This window comes from Neolamprologus multifasciatus, chromosome 1 (assembly GCF_963576455.1).
Source record: "Neolamprologus multifasciatus chromosome 1, fNeoMul1.2, whole genome shotgun sequence".
NCBI classification, from domain to species: domain Eukaryota; kingdom Metazoa; phylum Chordata; class Actinopteri; order Cichliformes; family Cichlidae; genus Neolamprologus; species Neolamprologus multifasciatus.
Window position 1 is genome coordinate 11662481 of NC_140439.1, and position 25023 is coordinate 11687503.

Here is a 25023-nt window from a genome sequence, read left to right on the forward strand (position 1 = left end):
TATTTTAAAACATTTTCTCTTTTTTTTTGGAGACATTGAATATAAACGTGACTGTCTCTAAAGCAGCGGTCCCAAACCCCTGAGCTATGGCCCGGTACCGGTCCATGAGTCGTTTGGTACTGGGCCGCAGTTGAGGTTCGGGTGTGAAATTCATGGTTTCCAGGGTCTTTATCGTTAACTCGGTTTTCCTGGGTCTTTTCCCGTGTTGCAGTTGTGTGTCTTATTTTGAAAGAAATATTTAGGCGTTACCATAGCGACCAGAGAGCATTAAAGGGCAGAGAGGAGGATGTTACTCTCAGCATTGTTGGCACATTTCAGGAGGACGCTGCTAATAGAGTTACACAATTACAGAGTGAATTTGCGTTTATTAATATATTTACAAAATACCACAGTTTTTGTCTTGGTCGTATCACTTTATTTTGTTGTATTTATCCACGACACCTTGACAGCCGGTCCGTGAAAATATTGGTTAAACCAGTCTGTGACGCAAAAAAGTTTTGGGACTGCTGCTCTAAAGATGTTTGGGTCAACTTCTGTTGTTTAAATGTGATGTATCTGGAACCTAGAATAGGTTCACAGTGCTGAACTGGACTTTTAAAATATTTCGTCGAATGTTGGGTGCTTTTGCTGGAAAAATGCCTTTAAATAGTTGAAGATAAGGTTTGTATTCGACAGCTGATGAATGAAAATAGATTAATCCTTCAAGGACTACCCTGTTAGGATATTACAGACAGCTATAAACAAAGCATTATTTGCCTGTTAATTTGTGAAAAACTCTAATGCATGCACACACACACACACACACACACTTCACAGAGAAGCAGTGGCCTGACGAAACAGCTAACCTGTGCCTGCTTTATTCACGACCCAGATCAAAGCCTCAGAAAAACAATGTACTGCTTTAAAGTGATATCAAAGAGGTATTTTGACATTTAGTGTCACAACATTAACAACCAGTGTGACATATGTTGCTTGCTGCTCTCCTGACGACATGAAAGCAGAAAAACATTCTCACTTTATTAGTCAGAATAAGTCTGAAACGCGTTCAGCCGTGCGTCGTCGCTGCTTCGGCTGCGGCGAAAAGCCGCTGGTTAAACAAAGCTCGTTTGTGGGAGAATGTGCTCCATTGTCTTATTTCGGTGAAACAACTTGACATGTAGGTGCGAAAGGAAGCTGCAACAAAGGAAGGAGAGCAAAAGACGGAGAGAGGATACAACACAAAGAGAGTAGCTAGTGGTGACAGGGGAGTTCTTACACACACAAAAACACACACACACACACACACACTGGTGACCAGAGCAGAGATGTTTCATTTACCAGTCTGTGGCATTTTCAGCAAAGCATGCTGGAAGTGAAGTGCACAGTTTTGAACTGAAGTAAAGAAAGAAGATTTTAATTGTTTTATTAAATTTGCTAATCTTGAGCTCGTTCATAATTGGTTACATAATCAGACTCCCCGGGTCCTCTGTGAACTCATGTTTCCACTTTGCACTGAACAACATGCAGCATCCAGTGGGAGCTGTAAGATGTGTATACTTAAGTTATTAAATTTGGAAAACCAGATTTTACCTATGTAGATGATCTTTACCTGCAGAGCTCGAACTGGATCCTGATCGGGGTCCTTTAAATGTAAACCATGCCGTGTAGTCATGAATGGTCTGCCGCTTCTCGTCTAAGGCTCCAGCAACACAAGCCCAGTTTTCCTCAAGTATTTAGCGACCAGCTGTGAGTTAGTGGGGGAAATTGGCCGCATTGGTGGTGCACTGAAAACCTTTGTTAGATTGCTCAGGTCACAAGCAGACTGGCAGAGTTGCCTGTAGTTTGCACGGAAGACACCAACGTGAATGCAAATACTGGCTGAAGGGTAGTGAAACTGCAAGAAATCTGACGCAGAGCGGAAACGAATATAGTTGCCTTCAAAAAAAGATGTGCCTTTTGAAACATGCTGATTTACTTTGAAGGCAAACACTCTTCCGGTTTGTGAAGCCTTTTTCAGATTTTACTCGGTGAGATGTAGCAAGTGTTTGCAAAGAAGTCAACATCTTCCAAGCAAGCCACAGACAACTGTGGCAGTCTGCTGGTGACTGAAGCAAATCTCATAGAGGGCTGTGGTCCAGCCCCCTCTTTGTGACTTTTGGTTAGCAATAGCCAGCAACCTCATGCAACCACTTGCCAAATGGTTGGGAAACACAAGGAGGTCACCAGGAGGTTGTTAACCAGTCAACCTTGTACTGCTTTGTGATTTTAGTCTATGTATTTATTGTGACCAACTCATGTTGCTGGGTTTTATGTATTTTAATATCTATTTATGGATGGACCTTGCAGATGAACTCGGGTTTAGCGTACTGTGGTGTGTTGTTATTGCAATAACATCTTGCTTATATAAACAAACAGAAAAGCCTCTAAATCTGTCTGCTCAAAACATGGTGTTAAATTGAATCTACGCTTTTACGCTATCGTTTGTTTCGTGGTGTCGCAAAATAAACTGTTTGCTGCAATATTTTTTCATGGTTTTGATGGTCACTGTAGTGGCTATATTAATTTCTTAAAGTTCTCTCTTTCTCTTATATTTTATATAACCACACTACGGACGGACAAGCGCCTGTTTTTATGCGTTGTCGTTAGCAACAACGACGGTAAAACCATCGTGTCCGCTTGTTTATTTTCCACATAAACCTTTCACAATAAAGCTCAAGATCCTGTTGAGACCTTTCAAAATAAACAGAATCACGTGAAAGAGTATGCAGAGTATTTACGGATCAGAAGCAAAAAAAAAAAAGAGCCGTCGGGTGCTAAAAAATAAACCTTAGACTCAAACGTTAGAACAGCCTATTCCCCGCAGCACACTGTGTAATAAATACTCACAAAGAAAACGGCATCCGTTACAACTTCTGTCTAAAAATGTATCGTTTCTTGCGTCAGTTAAAACACTCGACTCCAGGTACACGACGCCCAGCTGGAAACACTTCATGCAAGTCGAGCTGCCCGAGATTCACAGAATTTACAGAAAATATAACATTTTTGTGATTTATATCGTTATCGGGACGATAGATGTCTTATATCGGGATATGAGATTTTGGTCCTACACTGACCATCACTCGTACAATTCAACTCATAATCTTTCAAAGAGAATCAATAGAGACATGGTGCAAACCACTGAAGAACACACAGAAGGCAGCTAAGATTAAATTTGCAGCTTTTGGATAAGCGTTATTTTTGGATACATCTGGCTTGAGCCTCCCTGGATCTGTCGGTTCATGTGCAGAAATCAAACCAAACTGCACTGATGCAAAGTGAAGCATGACGGTAGGAAAACAAAGTCAGGCTCTTTTTCTTACAATTGTGTACGAGTACTATAAACCTTTAAATGTACAGAATTAATTTCTAAGTTAGCATGATTACAGCAGTTTCTAAATGAGCTATTATCAAGAGATAATGGAGCAGCTTTTATATGGATAATGATCCAAAGCATAAATGGTAAATCAACTGGTTCTTACATAGTGGTTTTCTACTTGACCAATCAAAGCACTCACTTCATTCACCCTGTTCATACAAGCACTTCTTTCTACAGCTGAGTGCTATCCAACATTCACACGTTCATACTCTGATAAAGACACTGGAGACCAACTTGGGGTTTAGTATGTTGCCCATGAAGACTTAGCCATGCAGACTGCAGAACCTCCAACTTTCTGATAAGTGGATGACCCGCTCTACCTCCTAAGGTACAGCCACCAGTATCTGTTATGATTAAAGTCTTAGAATCCTGACCTCAGTGCCATAGAGTCCCTTACTTAAATTCAAAGTCTGCAGCTCCAGAGGACATTAAGAGGTTCTGCCAGTGAAAACATTGTGAACATGATCTTCACTGCTTGGTCTCCACACACTTCTTTGCCTTCATTAGAGCTGTCTATCTATTGTTTTACCTACAAAAGAAACGACGTCACAGTCAGCAAAGGAGCCTCAAAAATGTTGCTTTTCCACCAAAAGTCAACACAGTCGAAGATTCCACGAATTTTAAGAACAGATGGAACCACGCGAAAATTAATCTGCCTGTTTAACTCCACTGGCAGAGAACAAACACTGACACATCAAGGTTCAGCTCGCAGATTTATTTTTCAGGTGCAGAACAGACGTGCTGAGCAACAGGTCTCACAGACCAGTGTGAGATCTGTTCCCAGGACTTGAGAAAACAACTGGACAAAGAGTTCAATTAGATCTACACCTCCTTTCAACCTCTTTTATCACAGAACACACAGATGAAGGCATACTTTCCGACTCACCAATGACCAACTAATCTCCATAAACTACATATATAAACATGCGGATTCGAGGCCAAATCAAGGACAAAATTTTAAGTAGACTTTTCTGTCAGTGGTCTGCTTCCAATCTGACTGTTCTTGGCCAATCAATCAAGGTTGTTTTGTTGTTGCTTTTTTTTTTTTTTTTTTAGATATCCACAATCATAACCAATGACAAGCAAAGCACGGTAAGGTTTGTCCAGGATATCCACTGGCTATACAGAGAGCCCTGAAAGATGGAGGCCAGTATTGCAAAAGGCTGACAGGATCCTGATGAATAGTTAAATCAAATGCCAATCATCAGACTAGCCAGGCTTCCCGCATTAAATAGAAAAAAATATATATAACGCATAACCTAGCAACCGAAAAAAACAACAAAAAAAGAGATAAGAATAAATTGAGAGTCTCTGTGTTTTTGGAGACAGTACCAGTGATCACAGAGAATAGGAGGGAGGTTTAATGAGCTGAGACTCAGCAGAATAACTGAGCTGATGTTCCCTGTGATGTACAGTTTTGTTTTTGTTGACCAAAGGGGAGCAAGATGGCATTCAGCCATATCCCACTGTTTCATCATTTCAGTGTGGATGATGAGCTGTGCAAATTGGGCACCGATAAATGGCTTTTAAAGGGATTTGTTTTTGCGGACACCTCTTTAGTGTTCACTCTGAGTTGACTTAAAACATAAAAAAGAGAACACACTGACATCATCTCTCCCAATATGTCTTCAGGGTTGGGGGAACCAGAACTTCATGACCTTTTCAGGGTTTACACACAATGAAATGTAATTCCTGTATTGCTTTCTTAGCTGCGATGTAACAATTATTTATCATTATATCATATTTAAGTATTTTTCTATCATTCTGCAGTCCAATTCTGTGTTATTTAATTAAAGCAACATGAAATGGATGTTCTTACAAATTAAAAATGCTTCGTTTCATTTTGATAAAACTGGTCCATTATGAGCCAATGAACTTATTTGATTTAGTAGCAACACTTCTAAAAAATCTAATGCGCAGACTAATACTCTGCAAAAAGGATTTAACGCCTCCTGCAGCACAGTCCCACATTTAATTTATATAATGTCTCCTGACAGCCAGCAATCACATACAAAAACACTTTACAAATAACGTTACTGCCAATGCCTGTGAGAGAAAATACTCACGACTTTTGCTAATTTAATTGCAGGCTTTTTTATACCATCAGAGGCCTTTCTGAGGACACTGCATTCAAAGCTTTTTTAGACTTTTCATACCTGCAGACACCCAGCAGATTCCTGTCAGACTGGAAAGCGGTTTGTGCGGGGGTAATAATTTGCTGTGTCCAGAGCTGTGGAGAATGATGGATAGAGGGATGATGGGGGATGGGGAAGAGAAAGCAGCTGAGCCTCCAAACCGAATGAAATTCTCCACAGCTCCAGTAAAAACACAGCGGGGAGGGGCGGGAGGGAGGAGGGTGGCAATGCTGGAGGTACATGGACGCATTAGCTGAACAGATTCACATTTACTGGTCACCACGCTGATATTGCACTGCTGAAAGCCCAGCTAAGCTCTTTTGTTGGGGGCATGGAAACATGTTCAAATGTTGTTGTTCTTTTGTGATTTTTAGAATATGGGTTTATTTTGCAATATCTGTAACAAATTTCGGGATGCAGCTTCTACCTTTGGTATGGATAGTAACATTCTTTGGGTGCAAGAATTAAAATAAAACTCATTTTATTTCTTCCCATTAATCATCATCTTCTTCTGCCTTTGGAGCCAATCCACCTAAGCCTCTACGGTGAAAAATGTTAAAATTGAGCCCCTGACTGGAGACTGCCTCCTGATTCTTTTCATCATGCCTGTCCCTCAAGAACTCTAGGTGATCAAGGTTGGAGGCGTGGTCATGCACATGACTTATGAACCATACGCCTAATTTTTTAAAGCAAGTAATTTATCGAATTAAGCCGATTTCAAAGCGCCTCGTCATGCAACTTCCTGCCATATTAGGTTATTTTAAAACCTTTTCACAGGAAAGAAATTTCCTCCACACCTACGCAAAGTTGCTCTACATGGCCTCCAGAACACACTTCACAAAAACGACCAACTGGATTCACGACTTCCAAAAGTATTTGTTGAAATCTTGCAGACATGAGAAAAATGAGTTAATGGTTTTACAATGATCATGAAAATAATTTGTTCAAATACTCACACTGAAAAAAGATTTTTCTCTTCGCACTATTCAATCCTTTCATGTAACCATTGTTAACTGTTGCCGTTTTGGAGTCGTTTAGTCATTTTTTTCACTAATATGCACCTGGGAGGTTGTAGTTACCATCCCTCAAGCTTTATGTGCACACAGCGCTCCCCACAGATATACTCAAGGTTACTCAGATTATGAAGTGATGATTCAACTATGAAAACGTCATGCCTTTCAAGCCTTGAAATAGATCCAAATGCCAGTCATCTTACACTTAAAACCACCAGGACTTTAACATCCAGGACACCTGAAATAACCTCCTGCTTTTTAACTCCACTGCAGCATCAGTTTAAAAACACAGCTCTAAACTGAAAATAGCATATTCTAATGCCTGCATACAGCATACATGGTACACGCTTTGCTCACACACTTGTTGGTGCTGCTGAGCTGCAGTAAATGCAGCGGAGCTATTATGAAAGGAAACAGGCAGCACGGGGGTCTGTCTGATGAGGTGTTGGAAAGTGGTCAGTGCCCGAGCTGCCCTAAATAGGCTGTTCTGTCAGGAGAGCCACCGGCCTCGAAAACTGCCGACTTTGACAGGCAGTGAGTTACTAATCGGTACTACTTATCAGCTCCACGTATGTTTGAATTTGCTATTTTGGTGATAGTACTGACGTCAACTGCGTTTTCACATCATCTTGATAAAAGCTCGCTTGCCTTTTGTCTTGCTCTGTCGTCTGCGCTTTTATTTTTCTACCCAAGGTGAGAGCAAAGCAGAGGTTCTGAGTCAGAATGATTACTCAAAAACTACAGATTGAAGGAAGCATGATGGTGAAGTAGAGTGCTGGCAATCAATAAATAAGATTTTTAAAGAAACAATATATTCAACTGTTTCTAGATTTATCTTATCTTATTATCAGGGCTGTCAGACTTTCCCTAAAACAAAGATATAACAGAATAAAGACACAAAACTCATTAAAATCACAGTTTTCTTTTATACAAAAAGGTACACCTACTCAGACCTGAGCTAGGATGCAATTTTAATTTCGCCCAGCTATCTGGGATTATATAGACCTGAAAAGGATGCAAACTAAGCATCAAAGTAATTTTTTAAATGAAGTGCTGTATTTCAAAGTGGAGACGATGGGTTTATTTTACAGGACAGTACAATAAAAATCACCATTGCCCACTAAAGTATAGAACACAATGACAAAAATCCACAATGTAATGTCTACATATGATTATGCAAGAGGTTTTTTAAAAAAAGCTTTCAGGAGATGCGCCATTCTTACTGGAAGCGTTGACATCATCGAGGCTTGTCTCGACCAGTGTGTAACATTTGTTCTGTGAGGGATTTTAAATAATGTTAATATCTTTTTGGCACTTAAAAGCCTAAGGCTCATTAATGTTTCTTCACCTTTATTTGAACTATAATAATCTTCTTTTGGATTTAAACCAAACAGAACCAGCTTTGGGACTAGCTGAAGTCAACTTTTCCCCAATTTTTTCAACCATTTGGCACTGCTACACACATTTTTAGCACTCATATTTATGGCTGCCATTAGGTATAAATTGCATCACAGTAAAGCTCAGCATTTAAATGTACAGTTACACATTTTCATCCTATTCAGATGTCCCCGGTGTCATGAAAGTGTAACAATGAGCACGCATATGCAACACCAGAACAAAGTGTAATTCAGCCATTATAACTTCAAATTTTCACCTGCAGCTGTGGTTTTCCTCCTGTGAAACGTCTACGTGTAATTGTCTTTTTTTTTTTCAGCGTGCTTTTATCTTAATTTTAATCACACAATGCTAAAAGAGAAAGTAACAACAGGTGCAAACAGGAAATTAGAAAACAAACGCACACTCATTTCAGTTGTCATGCAAAGTACTTCAGTTCAATTGAGCACACACGCAAAGGGCAACCACAAAGACGGGAAAAGCACACCGCAGAACTGGCACACAAAGAGTTAGCATGTGATGTGATGAGAAATAATGCATGGGACTCAAACACACACTCACATACACACACACACAACATCAGGAGCTATGCACAGCATGCTGATGCAAACCTCAAATGCACTCTTCAGCTGCATGACCGTCATATGACATGCACACACCGACACTTTGCTCATGTGTACTAGACCAAACCTACACAGCAGCTGAAAAGCCACAACCGGCTCAAAAACCAACATTTCCCAGGAGCTCATCAAAGACTCAGAGATTTGTGATACCGCTGATTAACTCCACTTGGGCTTAAGAAAAGATTGGGTGCGAGATTGAAATAGCCTGCTACAAATTTAGCCTGCACAGGAGGACAAATTTAGGCTCGCTTTTTTTCCATTGCCTGAGGTGACACAGAACACCATAAATATTTTCCTTCCCGCATGACGACACCGAGACTCAAGTCGCCAGACCACACCTTGATACTGAGTTAAACTTGAAGCTTGCAGCATTGGCATTAATCACTTCACACTTTGAAGCTTCGGATTAAATGTTTTACGGAAACTGAAGACGAGCTGAGCAGAAAAAAATCTTAAATCTGCCAAATTAATATTCAAATCAGACACATTTGATGCAAGCTTGCACATTTTGATAAGCAGCAAAAATCCCAAGCGCTACTCATAGGTTTCCTCAGGCTCTGCATTACACACAGGTGAGTTCCCCATGAATGCACCAAATTAAATCATTGAGAAGAATAAACTGTAACGCCCACACGTCCCCTTCTTTCTCTCTTCCCCTCTCATTGCTGTGTGTTCGGTTAAATAACATTTAAATGTCAATATGATCAAATGAAATTCCCATCCCCCAACAAAGATGCTGTGTTCACCGAAGACGAGCGATGCCCGACAAAAATTCAACCCAGAGTCACGACCAAAGGTCAGCTGACAGCCACAGACCCATTCATGCTGCCTTAAACCTCTCCGTGCAGGGTTGACTGGGGATAACAGATTTTATTTAAAGAAAATTGAACATAGAAACAAACAGAAACAGTACAGTGAAACAGCAAAGTGCATAAGGTGGGTTGTATGTACCACTCGTGATCGGCAGTCTTAGCATGCGATTTGTACTAATTGCATGCTGGGTATGATAAGAGGAATTGAATCTCTTTTTTCTTTAAAAAAAACAAAAAAAACACTGTCACTTTGTTGTTTAATATTGAAGTCAATTTCTCTAAATCTGCATGATCTGTTAGCAAACTGAGTCATTTATTTATTGATGACTCATTTTGTTCTGTCTTTCCAGTTAGGTCACATTGGGGTTTTTGGGCAGTGGCTATTAAGGATATTAAGTTTGGGTCAATGCCTTGTTTTTACATCCAAATCTTAATTATCAATGAAAAAGTGCGTGAAGTCATTTCGATAAATGTCGAGAAAAACAAAGAATATGCAGACAATCAATCACTGATTTATGAGGTCCACAGTACAGTGGTTTGTACATTTGCTTCTCAAGTGAAAGATCCCTGATTCGATCTCAGGAGGAGATGCAAAAATCTCTATAGGGTTGCTTCAAGAAGGGCATCTGGTGTTAAAAGAACAAAGAAAAATCAAACACGTGGATCGACGTGCTGTGGTTGCCCCATGTGAATAAGGAGGCAGCCAAAACTAGATGCTTCTTCTTCACTATCGCAGCATATAATCACCCACAACACAGACTGCATTCATATGTGGCTTTCAAAATAAAAGAGACCACCAGATTAAGCCGAAGCTGCTAATGATCAAACTGACCACTTTAAGCTTTTCTCATTCAGATCTTGGTAAGAATGATTTCAGCGTGTGTATCACTGTACGCCGTTTCATCTCCAGCCTTTATACGACACCAGACCGGCGTTAGAAGCCTTGAGCAGCCAAAATTGTTTCCCTTTGAGCTCTGTGTTTGCTGGCGGAGCTAAAAAATTCACTGCAATATACTTGGTTTTGAGGAGGTGAACAGTAATGCAGTTCTTTGGAGTCCCTGGAGACTGGGAGATGGTGAGGCTAATAATGTTGTGCCAAGCAGTTTCTGCAAAGGTTTCTGCAGGATGTGTGTGTTCGTCAGTGGTTGTGTGGAGGCTGTGTAGGTGGATTTGGTGGTGGTGGTGGGGTGGGGAGGGGAGCGAAGGATTTGGGGGGGGGAAACTTGCACACTACCTGGCCATTATATAAAGCTCCCACTCTCAGCATGAGGGCTCTATACTGAGTGCCAGCTCCCTCCCCATCCTCCACGCCTCTTTGTCCTCCCATCCCCCCACCTCTTAGCCTTCCAGCTTCTCTGACTCAGGCTTTAACTCTGAAATACCTCCGCCCTTTGTTTTCTCTCCCTCCTGCCTCTGTAGTATCAAAACCACTGTGTGCTATATGGATCAAACAAAAGATGGTATTTGGGTCAAAAATATGGATGAGGCTATTCCTTTACCCCCGTAGCAGGATCAGATGAAGCCGCCCAGCTGGACCGACTTCAAAATGCTTCTCTTCTAATCATTAGTGCACTAAACGCTGTGCCACCATACCTGAGGCTACTGAGGTCTAGTCCCAGCATGCCATGGGCAGATAGCAGATCTAAATACCAGTCCCCTTCCACGCTCAATGGCACAAGTTGTAATGGGAGGCCGTTTGTAATCTGCTGCCAGAACATTGCAGGTACATGGTGCTGGTAGCAACCAAAGCGCACAGTTAAACTGTAGCTGTAGGTGGACGCAGACAGCTGGCACGAAAAAACTGACAAAGATGAGGGATGGCAAAGCAATCCAAACAGCTGAGCGGGAGGGAAACGCCTGTTGATTTTATTGCTGGCCTCACTTCTGTGTTAAAGAAATAAGGACGCAACTAACACTGTAAGGCTGAGAACGTCAGCACCGAGTCCCGATGTGCTGCTCTGGTGAGAAAATGAAGAGCGGAGCTACGAGGAGTTTGCTCTGGCCCTCTAGTTCACCGTTTTAATCCTGTGGAGTTGGCAGGAGTCGGCGCGCATCGAGATGAAGGGGAATAGTAGAAACGGTAGCAGGAGACAGCAGGCTGTGCAGAAAACATGTTGCTGGCAAAGAGCACAGATGTCTTTTTCTTATTACGGTGGCTTCTCCAGTGTTGGGAGTCCAATCCCGAGATTCATTCAGAGAAACCCCGCAGCTTTAACGGGTGCAAGGGCCACGTCTGCACCGAATGAAGCCTCCCGATTCAATTTCTCCACGGCCTTACATCTCAAAAGATACATCGCACCGATGATTTTAAACGAGCTGTCAGTTCAAAATGAGAAAGACAACACACATCAAACCTGAGCTCGCTTTAATCCCTACACGTGCGCTCCTATTGTTCCAGCCTGTCGTCTAATTTAATTTGCTTATTCACACTTGATAGTACGGGGCGTCCCAAAAGCCCAATTCCTAAGTAACATGTTTTTGAAATTATGGCTGTGCTGTCATGAGTAACAACCTGTTTGACAAATGAAGCCGCTGCAGAGCTCGCAACAGTCCCGCCAGCCTCACTGAAAACTGTAAAAGCAATTTCTGTAAATACTTTGCCTCTGAGGTAATACTGAGCCACACTTTTACCATCATGATACAAGACTGCGACGCGAGACAACTGAAGGAGCACCGGACATTGAGTGCCCGTGAGTATGTGCCATTTTTTAATCTTTAGATGACTGCAGGATAAAGTACTGTGGAACTTCCTTGTGGAACTTTCCAAAATAACCATTTGGCAACCAAATAATTGCCACTACATCCTCATATTTTCAATCTTTCAGAAGAGAAGGGGTGTTTATTCTAAGTCTAAGTGCATCACCTAGAAAAAAGAAAATCATCTTTCACTCTGTTCATTGCACCTTCACGATGGACGTGAGTTAAACTCTCAGCTAGCTACTCGTCAGCTGTGAGATCCCTCTCTGTTGCCCCCGGGCCATTTTGCATAAAGTGCACGCTTTGCCGTTTTAAAAATAACTGTGCGAGAGGATAACATATCTTTTGTCCAGTACGTTCCCATGCTTTTTGTTCTCACCGTCTTTAGTGGACACACAAATGCGTTGGCGATTCCAAGACGTCACTGTGAGCTGCTAAGCTAGGCCTGGCAGTTAGAAATGACAGCTGAGCAACTCAGGTGAGATGGAAAAGTGAGAAGCAGAGACAGAAATGTTAGTATATGCACAACTCAGCATGCATCCTCTCATTGCCCTGAAGCTAGTTAGAAAAGATGCTAACGAAGGAAAACGTCAAAGTACCAACTGCTTTTCTCGACCAACAACTGCATCCGTCTCTCCGTCTCTAGCATTAAACATCAGAGTTAGAGTAAAGAAGAAGAAGAGTGTAAGCGTATCACACCAGCTGATATAGAGTTACAACTTCACTTCAACATTAGAGGCCGTTTGTGTATTCTAGCAGGAGTTTCTGAGCACAGGGAGCCTGAAGTCATGTAGAGAGAGGGGGAGGGAGTGCACCAGGTGCTATCCAGGTTGGGTGTATGTTTACCTTCCAGTGCAGAGCTTCTAGACAGCTGTTCTGCACTGGGCCAAATCATTAAATCGTTGTGCCACATGTGAGAATTTGCAGAAATCTATTCCTTTGTGGGCAATAACTGTAATCCCAACCCAGAAATCCCAGCCCTCATTCTAGAGGTAAGAGGTGATCCACTGGATCATCACTGCAAGTTCACTGATTCAGTCCTTCAAGCAAAGAATGCAGATCTCTTTTCATTAATAAATAAATAAATAAAAAATGAAAAAGGGCATTTTTCCCACTCGCAGCAGGCTACTGTCTAAAGAACCATAAGGAATATTTGGTGAATCTGTGTCATAAGCTGCCGTCAATCAGGTTGAAGGTCACTCAAGAGGCTAAACCCTGCACTAACTTCTATTATTAATCTTTATCGCTTTGAGCTACAAGCGACTGTTTAGGACTCAGAGACATCGTCTGCAGTCGGTTTCATTCTCCCAGTGATCACACAGGTGTCATTATATATCACTAAACATACATGAAGGGAAACGTGCAGGATTTCTTTATAGCTGATGACACAATTATATTAAATGTTCTTTTTCTAAAACTTAACTGTGCATACAGGTATATAGCATGAAAACCTAATTATCTGGCCAATTATGGACAAAATACAATTGCAAAGAAAACGTTAAACAACTCTTTAGTTATGCTGCCATGAGCCACATGAGCAGAATAGTATCTAGCCATGCTCACCCATGATGTCATGTGTAATTAAGCACCGATCGAAATACGGTTCCATACATTGTGCGTTTACAGCAACTACGAATACAAATTCCCATGTGTTGCATTTGGAGTAATTTTCAGGAAGGTTTTTTTTCTTTCAGTAACTGTTTGTGTAATCTGTGTTGGAGCCTAAAAAAATGCACCAAGACTCATGATTGATTGGGAGAATGACAGCTAACCCTGATGAATATTATAAAAACCCAGAATTATTACCGCCTGGAGGTTATGCGCCTCTGGCAATGAAAGGATTTAATAGGAAGGCACCACTGATTAATGTTATCAATTCTGAATATATGGAATATCTGAAATATGTCAGCAATAAAGGCCCCAAAAAAAACAAAACAACCAAAACAAAAACATGCATTAATTAAACAAAAAACGTCTTGTTTTTAAGGTCACAGTGTCCTTAGACCAAGAACAAATCTCAAACATTATGCCTCTAGCCATGTTGAGCGCTGGCACAGATGAATTAAAAACTTATGCCACACTGCAGCAAATCATGGGTGAATTATGAGTCGCAAATTGCAAAGTGACAGTATAACAAACTCGGCGCACAAGTTGCACAAAGCTGCGGCTGGAGAGATTTATTAACTCCAAGGGTCTAAAAAAGGGGTCTAAAAAGCACACGACTCCAAAAAGCCTGCAGCGGGATAACAAATAAATTCTAGCTGGAGACAAAATTCATTCATTCTCTTGATTCACACCAAAACATCTCTAATACTCAAAGATATTTTTTTTAAAAAAGAGAGCGATATCTGCCTCTGTCTCTCTTCCAGTTGGAAACACACGATCGAGCTCCAAACTGCTGCCTACCCATGTCCATCTCAAATGTGACATGTTTCCACGGCAACAGGACTACGTAACAGATCACCACAGGAGTAATGAAAAGCTCAGTCTCGGCAGAGCAGCACAAAAAAGAAAAAATATTAAGAAAAAAAAAACGGGGGACAAAAAAAGAAATTCGATAACCGCATGACGGCGTGTTCTCATTGGTGGCAAAATATCAGACAATAATTGAGCTTAAACGCAGGTTTGACTGGACTGAACAATCAGTCCGCACCTCACGACAAAGTACGCTTGTTATCTGGGAGTAAAAACACCTAAACTTCACCGAATTCAGAGAAGCAGCAAATAAATAAATAAATAAATAAAATAATTGTCCTTCTGCAGCCGTCTGTTCCTGCTGGTTCACTGCAAAGCACCTCTGACATCTCTGTAAAAGATGAGACGTGCAACATCTGGCGCACGTTTCACACTGTGAGATTTACGCCATCTGCTCTGAGCTTTCGTGCGTCTTCACCTATCACAGCTTTTGTTCTTTTTTACATTTTTGCGTCTGGGATGATGCTATAAAAAGTTTTCTGGCGTATGAACGCAACTACGAATACCCGAACACGCGAGAGCAGTCATCACTCACACTTAGCCCCTTCCACGTTTACGTCTGCTCCTCTTAAAACTGGAAATCAGCTGCAGTGATAATGACAGTGACAATGAGAGAAATAGGCAGGTGCTGAAAGGATGTAAGGGAGCAGAGAAGAGTGCCTGTATCATTAGGGATTAACCTAGCCACAGGCTCTACAAATAGACTGTCTCCACCTATAAGCCGCCAGCGCACAGACAGTTATTTGTATTGCCAGGTTGCTGCTGCTGCTGCTGCAGCTCCTGAGAAGAGAGAAGACAGTTCAAAGAAGCCGAGGAGGATCGGGACTCCTGTGAAACAAAATGCAACGCAACAGGACACATTTCTTTTTTCTTTTTTTGTGTGTGTGTCTGTGTGTGTGTGTGTGTGTGTGGTGGGGGGGGGGGGGGGGGGGGGAGACGACATCAGAGGCTTTCACAAGCGTGGATTGCGTCTGAGAGATGAATGCGTTGCAGATTCGTGCGGCAGTTCACCACACAAAGTATGATAATAAACAGCCTGAGGCCTCCTGAAGGTAACGCGCAGCAGTGCAAACCAATATACAGTGACGTGCCAGAACAGCATGTCCCACCTCTAATGCTGTTGGTCTTTTGCCAAGGCTTGGACAAGACCTCTGAAGGTGGCTGTGATATCTGGCACTCAGACGTCAGCTGCGGATCCTTTCGGGTCCAAAACAATCGCACGGCAATAATGAGCTGGCCCTCGGGTCTTTGCACCCGCCCATTTCTCCCATACACAACACGTCCACTCGAAGATGTTCGCTGCTTGTGCATGATAACTATAACATGCACTTCATCTGTAGATTGGCTGTAATACTGTGGCTCACGGGTGTGTAGCAGAACTAAAAATGACAGTTCTGGGGGGGGTTTCTTAAAGCAACCCAAAACTAATGCACTTCTTCAGCACACTGAATCGGAGTGGGTTTTCATCTGAAGAAGTCACCTTGACATTTAGGAACACTGCAATAGATATTTCTCATTATTTGGTGACATTCAAAACAATCCAGCAGACACGTCCAAACCGTGGCTGTCGTTACAGCTCGATCCACTACCTCATTAAGGAGCAAAAATAACCAACGACTCATTTGGAAATAAATTTTAAACTTTTAATCTCTTTTTTTGGTCTTTTTTTTTTCCACGGGAAAAAAGCAAATTACTTTCTTTTTCAAGTTCCCTCATAAAAGAATCTGATTATTTCCCTTCTTTTGTTAACCGGCTCAATTTGTCATCATTCAAAGACACTGTGACAGTTATTCATTAATAATGAATATTTGTCTCCCCGGCATAAAAATAAAAGACAATAAATATCCACAAACACTGTTAGAGCACTGGCTATCAACCAGATTCTTATTTTAAACATCAGAAAGTTCACATTTGGTGCTCGACTGCGATGATGGAAAACCATTTGCTGCAGCGGTACGTCTCGTACAGCAGAGAGCTGTGCTTAAAGATTGCCAGAGCGCCGATTTTAACACGCTTTCCTTTTCATTAATGCCGTTCGCTTCTTTCACACACTGTGACAGTTCCACACTTGCACAAAAAGCTCAGAAGTAGGACCAGCCAACCCAGTGCACAACATCTCAGCTATCACCCAAAGTGACAAAACCACAACGTGGTGTATAAGAACAGAAGAGACACTCATTGGTTAAAATAACACTTGAAAAAAAATCTCAGGTGTGAAGGAGCTGCTGGAATTAAAATGGTGATGTCCTGGAGCTCATCTGATCTGCTCACATCCCCGTGAGCGACTGGAACTTTCTGACATAAACACTAAAAATCCCTCAGTGAAACATAAAACAAATCACAGCACATCATCCTGCAAAAAGGAGTTTAAGTGAAGCCTTAAAGTGCTGAAAATCATATAAGCTTAATTTTAAAAAAAACTTCAAATCCATAAAATGAAACATAGATGCCTGTGTGTTAGAAAAGCAGCCGTTTTGTGATTTGCCACTTTTCAATTCAAGATTTGAAACGTTGTCAAATCTGAATTGCAGCTTGGCCTAAACAGAAAAATAAATAAACAAATAAATAAAGATAAAATTAGTTTGGTTTTATTTTTAGCTGTGTTAAAATTATCATGGGTGCACTGTGAATCATCCCCAACTGTGAGCTGACTCTATTTTCACACCCGTCTTATAAAGTGTTTTTCAGTGTCTATGTCACTTGTTTAAGGCAGGGGTAGGGTATGATTTTGGCTCTGTAACCTTTCAGCAAACTGTAATTCCTGAAAAGGAGCTGAACCTGCACCTCCTCTGGGCTTTGTTGGCCAATTACAGGTCTATGATGCATGCCCACGCTCTGCAGAGAGCTGTGTGGGAGCTCCAGGAGCAGAGATGCCTGCTTTATTATTGTTTTTGTTTTCCCTTTGCCCAATTTCTGCCTAATTGCATTCATTTTTGGTGGGTGCTGAAATCTTACAGCATTAAAGCAGCTGTTAAAAAGTTGCCACAGGTCTGAGATGTAATATTAATAATAATGGATTGCATTTATATAGTGCTTTTCTATGCACCCAAAGCGCTTTACAATTCCACTATTCATTCACACACTGGTGGAGGCAAGCTACAGTTGTAGCCACAGCTGCCCTGGGGCAGACTGACAGAAGCAAGGCTGCCATATCGCGCCATCGGCCCCTCTGGCCATCACCAGTAGGCAACGGGTGAAGTGTCTTGCCCAAGGACACAACGACCGAGACTGTCCGAGCCAGGGCTCGAACCGGCAACCTTCCGGTTACAAGACGAACTGCCAACTCTTGAGCCACAATCGCTCCGGGCTTCACTTTTTTTTTTTAATTGTTTTTCATTTTTTGGACATACTTTGAATTAATAGCAAATTCCAAAACTGCAGAATCTACACTGCTCAGCAAGAAAGTGCATCTTTCAGAAAACTCTTTGTTCGCGAGCCATTTGACTAAAATGCTTCAGGAATGGAAGGAATGCACTCTGAAATTTGCACTAGAATGATTCACTCTTACCTCGGCATGTTCTAAGAAAGACGCAATTAAAGCCCCTCAAATTGATCAAACACTTCCTTTCACGCAGGAGGTTTGGCAAGCAACTACTCGTTTAACAGGTGAAGTGCACCTTTTTTAGGTTTACCAAGTGTAACAGCATACTGGGCTGTTACACTGAGCTCAGGTCGAGCATTTCAAACAAGTTCACTGCCTTACTTGTTTGAGCAGAGCTCTAGAAACACACACTTAGGACAAAAAGCAACCATGCAGTTCAAGAGGTAAGGGGCAAAAAAAAAAAAGTGTTGTTTTTTTTTTTTTAAACGCCATTGCTGCATTAACCCTTTTTCCAATTTGATTTGAATTTCTGAATACCACAGATCAGCTGAGTCGTCACTGATCTGACGCTGTCCACGGGAAATCGGAAGTGCATGACTACCGTAAGTTTAACACTTTCAAAGACCTGAAACTGTAACCAATAAATCACTTTCTCAGATCCTCCTCAGCACCTTTTATGGCTCCTGTATGATGCTGCAAATCTATAAATACTCGGTGTGAAGTTTCATCAGCATTTCATCATTACTGAACAGTCAGCAGCGATCAATGCGAGAAATCCTCACCATTCTTTTCGTGCATATCAGCAGGTGCAGCATTGCACAAATCTGTTATCCCGTTCCAAACATGATGCTAAACACGCTCATCACATCGTGCTAGAGCTCAAATTTTATTTGAAGTACAATCCAAAAAAATCCACAAGGAGGGCTAGAGCCATGTTTGTGGGCAGACAGGTAATCATAAAGGCAAATCTAAAGAAAAAAGCTGATCATCAGTTCACTGACTGGGTCTCTATGTTTTAGACAGTGTGTTTGCAGGTGATTTCTTAGATTAGGCTTTTGCACTCTTTCCCACTGGGAGATCTAGAAAACTATTTGCTGATTAAATGACAATGAAAATAAACAGCAGCTGCTGCCCTACTGCAAGCACTTAAGAAAATAAAAATGTGGAGAAAACATGTGTCTCAAATAAGAACTGCACACACACGTTCATACATATCTGAAATATGAACTGCAAAGCTTTATATTAAGACCACACGTGTGTTTTCAGTATAGGCAGAGGATGTATCTACAAACCTGTTCATTACAGTGAGTGCAGCTGAGCAGCAGCTGGCACAAAGGAGCACGTATAGATCCACAGATCCCGGACAGGCAGTGGAAACACACCGGAGGGGGGAGGGATCTAAAAATAGCCCAAGACTCTGATCAATAACTGTTAGATATGTTCAAACTGGGCTCTGTCACGCTGCCAAGGCAATACAGCGCATAAGGTGCGCGTCGGATGCCCTGGCGAGGAAGCCGCACCTGGTGCTGATATAACGGGCAACCAGCTGCAGGAGCACCGTTAGGCGAAGCGGTGCGTCTTATTGTGCGTGTATCAACAGGTACGGAGGAGTCGCTGGTATTACTGAGCAGGCGGGATAGTGTTACTCCGCCCGCGGCCACACGGCCTCTGCCCGGACACCACGCACGACAGTTTCTAATTATTAATAAGTGCTCATTAATCTGGAGGGGACTTATTTCTAACGTAAACCAACAGGCGTGCAGCCGCTGTCATGTCCACACACACACTGACAGTCTGGAGGCTGTCGGCACGTCAAAGCCTGCAAACCGACGTTATATTCTCCGAATTTACGAGCCGAGAGTCGGCATGGAGACAACTGCCCCTGCCGCGAGGAGAAGAACCGTCTCTTTCGGGGTTAAAGAGGAGGCAGAGACTGGTTGTGAAGTGAATACCGCCCTGCCAGCATCTGGTGTGCCGAAGAAAACGGTTAGTTCAGCCAAACCAGCGCGTCTCAATATCAACATAAACATGCTCGTGCGAGCTTTGGCGCTCGCGGGTTCAATAAAGTTCCGGCAGTTTTTGCCCAATAAACACAAAATCTGACAGGATCTCTGCCCCATGAGACTTAAACCCCTGAAGAACTGTGTGACCCAACAATCGATCGCTTCGCAACCGAGTAAATTTATAATGATTTCAGGCTGCGCCTTACCTTCAGTTCCGCACTCTCCGCCATCTTGTATTTCTTTGCGCAGGCGTGGTGAGGTGTTGTCACATGACTGGGACGCGCAGAGAACCCGCAGGAGCGCGCACAGCGGTGCGTTTAGGTGCACAAATTTTAAAAAAAGGAAAAACAGGAGCAAAATGAAGAAAAGTCTATAGAATAGACTAGAATAGTCTACAAAAGAATCGAATAGGGCAGAAATTAAGTTAGCAAATTTAAAAACAACACAGGTTGACCAAAGTGCTGTACAAACTGAGAAAAAAAGAAAAGAAAAATAATATATATAGAAGACAAGACACAAAATCAAAAATAACTCAATCATAAGCTAGGGAGTAAGATGTGCTCTGCAGATGGGTTTTAAAAATGTTGAGTGTTGCAGAGGTCCTAGTGTGAAAAGGCAGACTGTTTCAAAGTTTAGGTAACTGCAAAGGCCTGGTCTCCTCTGTGTTTTAGTCTGCTTCTAGGAACAACTACAAGCAACTGATCAGCTGACCTTAGACTGGAGTATGTTAAACTCAAGCTGAAGATGAGAGAGTAGAGCAGAATGATGTCTTTTTCAAAACATTGCAATCAGTAATAAAACTGCTTTAATCTTTTTAAGTTAAAAATTTCAACAAAACTCACTGCAAACCTCCTTTGTGCGTGTGACAGCTCGTGTCAGTCAAGTAAAAACAAAAGAACACTGCTCTAAAATGTTCAACATTTTAAAAAAAAAAAGTTTGGACCTTTTTTAAAATATAAATGTTGAAACAAATGAGGATTCTTTTTCTTTCCTTTCTTTCTTTTTTTGAATATATACTAATTTCATATACAATACATGATTTCATGTATTTCATGTATAATTTCATTTCAATGCCAGCAAGATATTTTTAACTTGCTATATTATCTTGATATATAAGATATTTGTTTAAAAAAGCTGCGGTTGCCTGGGAGAAGGGGTCTGATTGTTGAAAGACCCGAAACCCCAATGACCCCAGGTTACATCACTGATGATTTGTCCAGGGGCACCAGATGATGTATCAGAGGAAGATCCCACTAAAGCTACAAGTCAACCTACCGGGGGCTTGAGGAGAATCCTACCAGATCGATCAAAGAAATACGACTCTTGGCAATGGAAATATGAGCAAAATCTTGGTCCCTGTCAAACCCTGATTAACCCATCTGCACCAGAGCAGGAATTTGATGGGGAGGAGTACCTCACAAAGTTTATAAGAACTGTCCAAAGCTACTGACTAGTGATTTGGAGGAGGGGCAAGGTAGCAAAACAGTGGAGACAAGCGGAGGGGCGTGTGGATCCCAAAGGAGGATAAGTCCAAACACTGATCAGTTCTTAACCATCTCGTTGCTGAGTGTTGAAGGAAAGATTTTCTCTAGCATCGTCGCTAAGCAGCTGATAGAATATTTTCTGAAGAACTCCTTCATCGAGAACTCAGTCCAGAAAGGAGGGATCCCGAAGGTTCCAGGGTACTTGGAGCATACAGGCGTGGCCACACAGCTCATTAGGGAAGCCAGGGAGGAGAACAGAGGGGACCTGGCAGTACTATGACTTGACTCGCAAATGCCTACGGATCTCTACCCCATAAGCTGGTAGAACAGGCACTGAACCGGTACTACATCCCAGAAAAGTTCAGGAACCTTATCCTGGACTACTAAGCCGACTTCCGGAACAACAACTTCTGATTGGGATAAGCTTGAAAAGGGGATTATCACTAGATGCACGATCTCACCCATCCTTTTCGCTCTTGCCATGAACATAATGACAACGATAACCTTTATTAGTCCCACACGTGGGAAATTTGTTGGGTTAGCTGCCGACCTTTGCCAGCGTCATCTTACCCTTCTGACCATACATACATTACAACATCACATGGGGAAGACAGGTCAGAGAGGTATAACAATGGAAAATGCACAACATGAGGAAAGACGAGGAGAAAAAAGAACTCCCCCAGACAGAGCTCCAACAGAGAGATCAGTTTGAATACAGAAAAAAAAAACCACCTCAGCACATAGCACTTGAATCAGCACATCTCACTACATAGAAGACATAAGCTTCGAAAGCGTTTGGAGGGGGTGGGGGTGAGTGTAGGTCTGTGTCATAGTATGTGCGTATGTGTGCGTATTCAATCGTAATCAATTCAATTCAATTCAATTCAATTCAATTCAATTCAATTTTATTTATATAGCGGCAAATCACAACAAAAGTCACCTCAAGGCGCTTCATAGATACAGAGAAAAACCCAACAATCATATGACCCCCTATGAGCAAGCACTTTGGCGACAGTGGGAAGGAAAAACTCCCTTTTAACAAGAAGAAACCTCCGGCAGAACCAGGCTCAGGGAGGGGCGGCCATCTGCTGCTACCGGTTGGGGTGAGAGAAGGAAGACAGGATAAAAGACATGCTGTGGAAGAGAGACAGAGGTTAATAACAGATATGATTCAATACAGAGAGGTCTATTAACACATAGTGAGTGAGAAAGGTGACTGGAAAGGAAAAACTCAATGCATCATGGGAATCCCCGGGCAGCCTACGTCTATTGCAGCATAACTAAGGGAGGATTCAGGGTCACCTGGTCCAGCCCTAACTATATGCTTTAGCAAAAAGGAAAGTTTTAAGCCTAATCTTAAAAGTAGAGATAGTGTCTGTCTCCCGAATCCAAACTGGAAGCTGGTTCCACAGAAGAGGGGCCTGAAAACTGAAGGCTCTCCCTCCCATTCTACTTTTAAATACTCTAGGAACAACAAGTAGGCCTGCAGTGTGAGAGCAAAGTGCTCTAATAGGGTGATATGGTACTACAAGGTCATTAAGATAAGATGGGGCCTGATTATTTAAGACCTTGTATGTGAGGAGCAGGATTTTGAATTCAATTCTGGATTTAACAGGAAGCCAATGAAGGGAAGTCAAAACAGGAGAAATCTGCTCTCTCTTTCTAGTCCCTGTCATTACTCTTGCTGCAGCATTTTGGATTAGCTGAAGACTTTTCAGTGGGTTTTTTGGACATCCTGATAATAATGAATTGCAATAGTCCAGCCTGGAAGTAATAAATGCATGAACTAGTTTTTCAGCATCACTCTGAGACAGGATATTTCTAATTTTAGAGATGTTGCGCAAATGGAAGAAAGCAGTCTTACATATTTGTTTGATATGTGCGTTGAAGGAGATGTCCTGGTCAAAAATCACACCAAGGTTCCTCACAGTGTTACTGGAGGCCAAGGTAATGCCATCCAGAGTAAGAATGTGGTTAGATACCATATTTCTAAGATTTTCAGGGACGAGTACAATAACCTCAGTTTTATCTGAATTAAGAAGCAGAAAGTTAGCGGCCATCCAGGTCTTTATGTCTTTAAGACATTCCTGCAGTTTAAGGGAGAATTGTTATTCCCATCAGCTTTTGCCTTGAGCATCCAGCTGGCGCCAGGGGGGCCGCATGAGATGAAGATGGTAGTTGTTTTGGTTAGTGCGAACAAACTGCATCCAATTTTACAGTAGGTCTAATGTCCGTCACTGGTCACCAGGTCTCTCAATTCCCGTTGTTCTTCTTCAAGATGTTATCAATAAGCAGAGCCATGAGCTTCTCCAAGACCTTATCCATATTGCATTCAAAAAACACAGTCTGAGTACTCACAGCCCTGCCCATTGTCTATCATGTCTGTAATGAAATTGTACTCTAACAGTGCATTATTTAAAATAGGAAAAAAAACCCCAAAAAAACAGGTGTATTTTCGGGGACAGTGTCCACTGCCCGCTGACTTGAGTTATCGGTTGTGGGATTTTGAACAGCTGTAGCCGCTTCTTATTCATCGATAAGCCAGGTCCGAGCCAGCTCCAATCAGCCAGAACTCTGTTATCATGGTTCCAAATTGGTAGATGTCGTTCAATGTCCTCCATCGAGAATGTCGCCAGACACACGACGCAACCGACCATAGAGTATCCAGCAGGAAACGTCTCCGCAGGACAATCAGCCTCTCCCAAGCCCAGGAGTTGTCAGTTTCGTAATTCTTCTTTAGATTTTTATAGAACAAGTCTGGGAGACTCTCTTAGGGTTATAGATTAAGCGAGACTATACAAAAGGCAAGGCAAGGCAAGTTTATTTATATAACACAATTCAACAACAAGGTGATTCAAAGTGCTTTACAGAGACATTAAAAAACAAAAACAAATAAAAAGCATGATTTAAAATTGATAAAAAAAACAGTAGATAAAATCAGAACAGTAGATAAAATCAGTAGTTAAAATGTAAGTTTTGAAATTTAAGCTTAAAAGTGTGGATTTGGTGTTTTATTCAAATGCAGAATAAACTGAGTGTTTTAGCTGATCTGAGGCTTTCTGGGAGTTTATTCCAGATATATGGAGCATAAAAGCTGAATGCAGCTTCTCCGTGTCTGGTTCTGACTCTGGGAACTGATAAAAAACCGGATCCAGATGACCTGAGGGATCTGGAAGGTTCATACTGGGTCAGGAGGTCACTGATGTATTTTGGTCCTAAACCATTCAGAGCTTTATAGACCAGCATCAGAACTTTAAAGTCTATCCTCTGACGGACAGGCAGCCAGTGTAAAGACCTCAGAGCTGGACTGATGTGGTCCACTTTTTTGGTCTTAGTGAGGACTCAAGCAGCAGAGTTCTGAATGAGCTGTAGTTGTCTGACTGATTTTTTTTAGGTAGACCTGTAAAGATGCTGTTACAATAATCAAGCCTACTAAAGATGAATGCATGGACTAGTTTTTCCAGGTCCTGTTGAGACATCAGATCTTTTATCCTTAATATATTCTTGAGGTGATAGTAAGCTGATTTTGTTATTGTCTTAATGTGTTTGTTATGGATGCAGTTTAGGTCTGCATCCATCACTACACCCAAATTTCTCGCCTGGTTTGTGGTTTTTAGGTGTATAGATTGAAGTTCTCTGGTGACCTGTAATTGTTTTTCTTTGGCTCCAA

The 25023-nt window shown here is 41.8% G+C and overlaps 1 protein-coding gene across 3 annotated transcripts in view; it reads right to left on the reverse strand.

The window, feature by feature from the left end:
* LOC146525360 (E3 SUMO-protein ligase PIAS1-like) overlaps window positions 1-20182 on the reverse strand; it is a 60018-nt gene extending 39836 nt beyond the window's left edge. The window contains exon 1 of one of the 3 annotated variants that reach the window (XM_085155418.1): window positions 20076-20182. In XM_085155418.1, coding sequence (XP_085011544.1) covers window positions 20076-20099 — 24 coding nt within the window. In that variant the 5' untranslated portion in view covers window positions 20100-20182. Of the gene's footprint in view, window positions 1-1588 lie in introns of all 3 variants that reach the window. The other 2 variants (XM_085155429.1, XM_085155410.1) reach the window with 2 other exon arrangements.
* Window positions 20183-25023: the final 4841 nt, after the last annotated feature.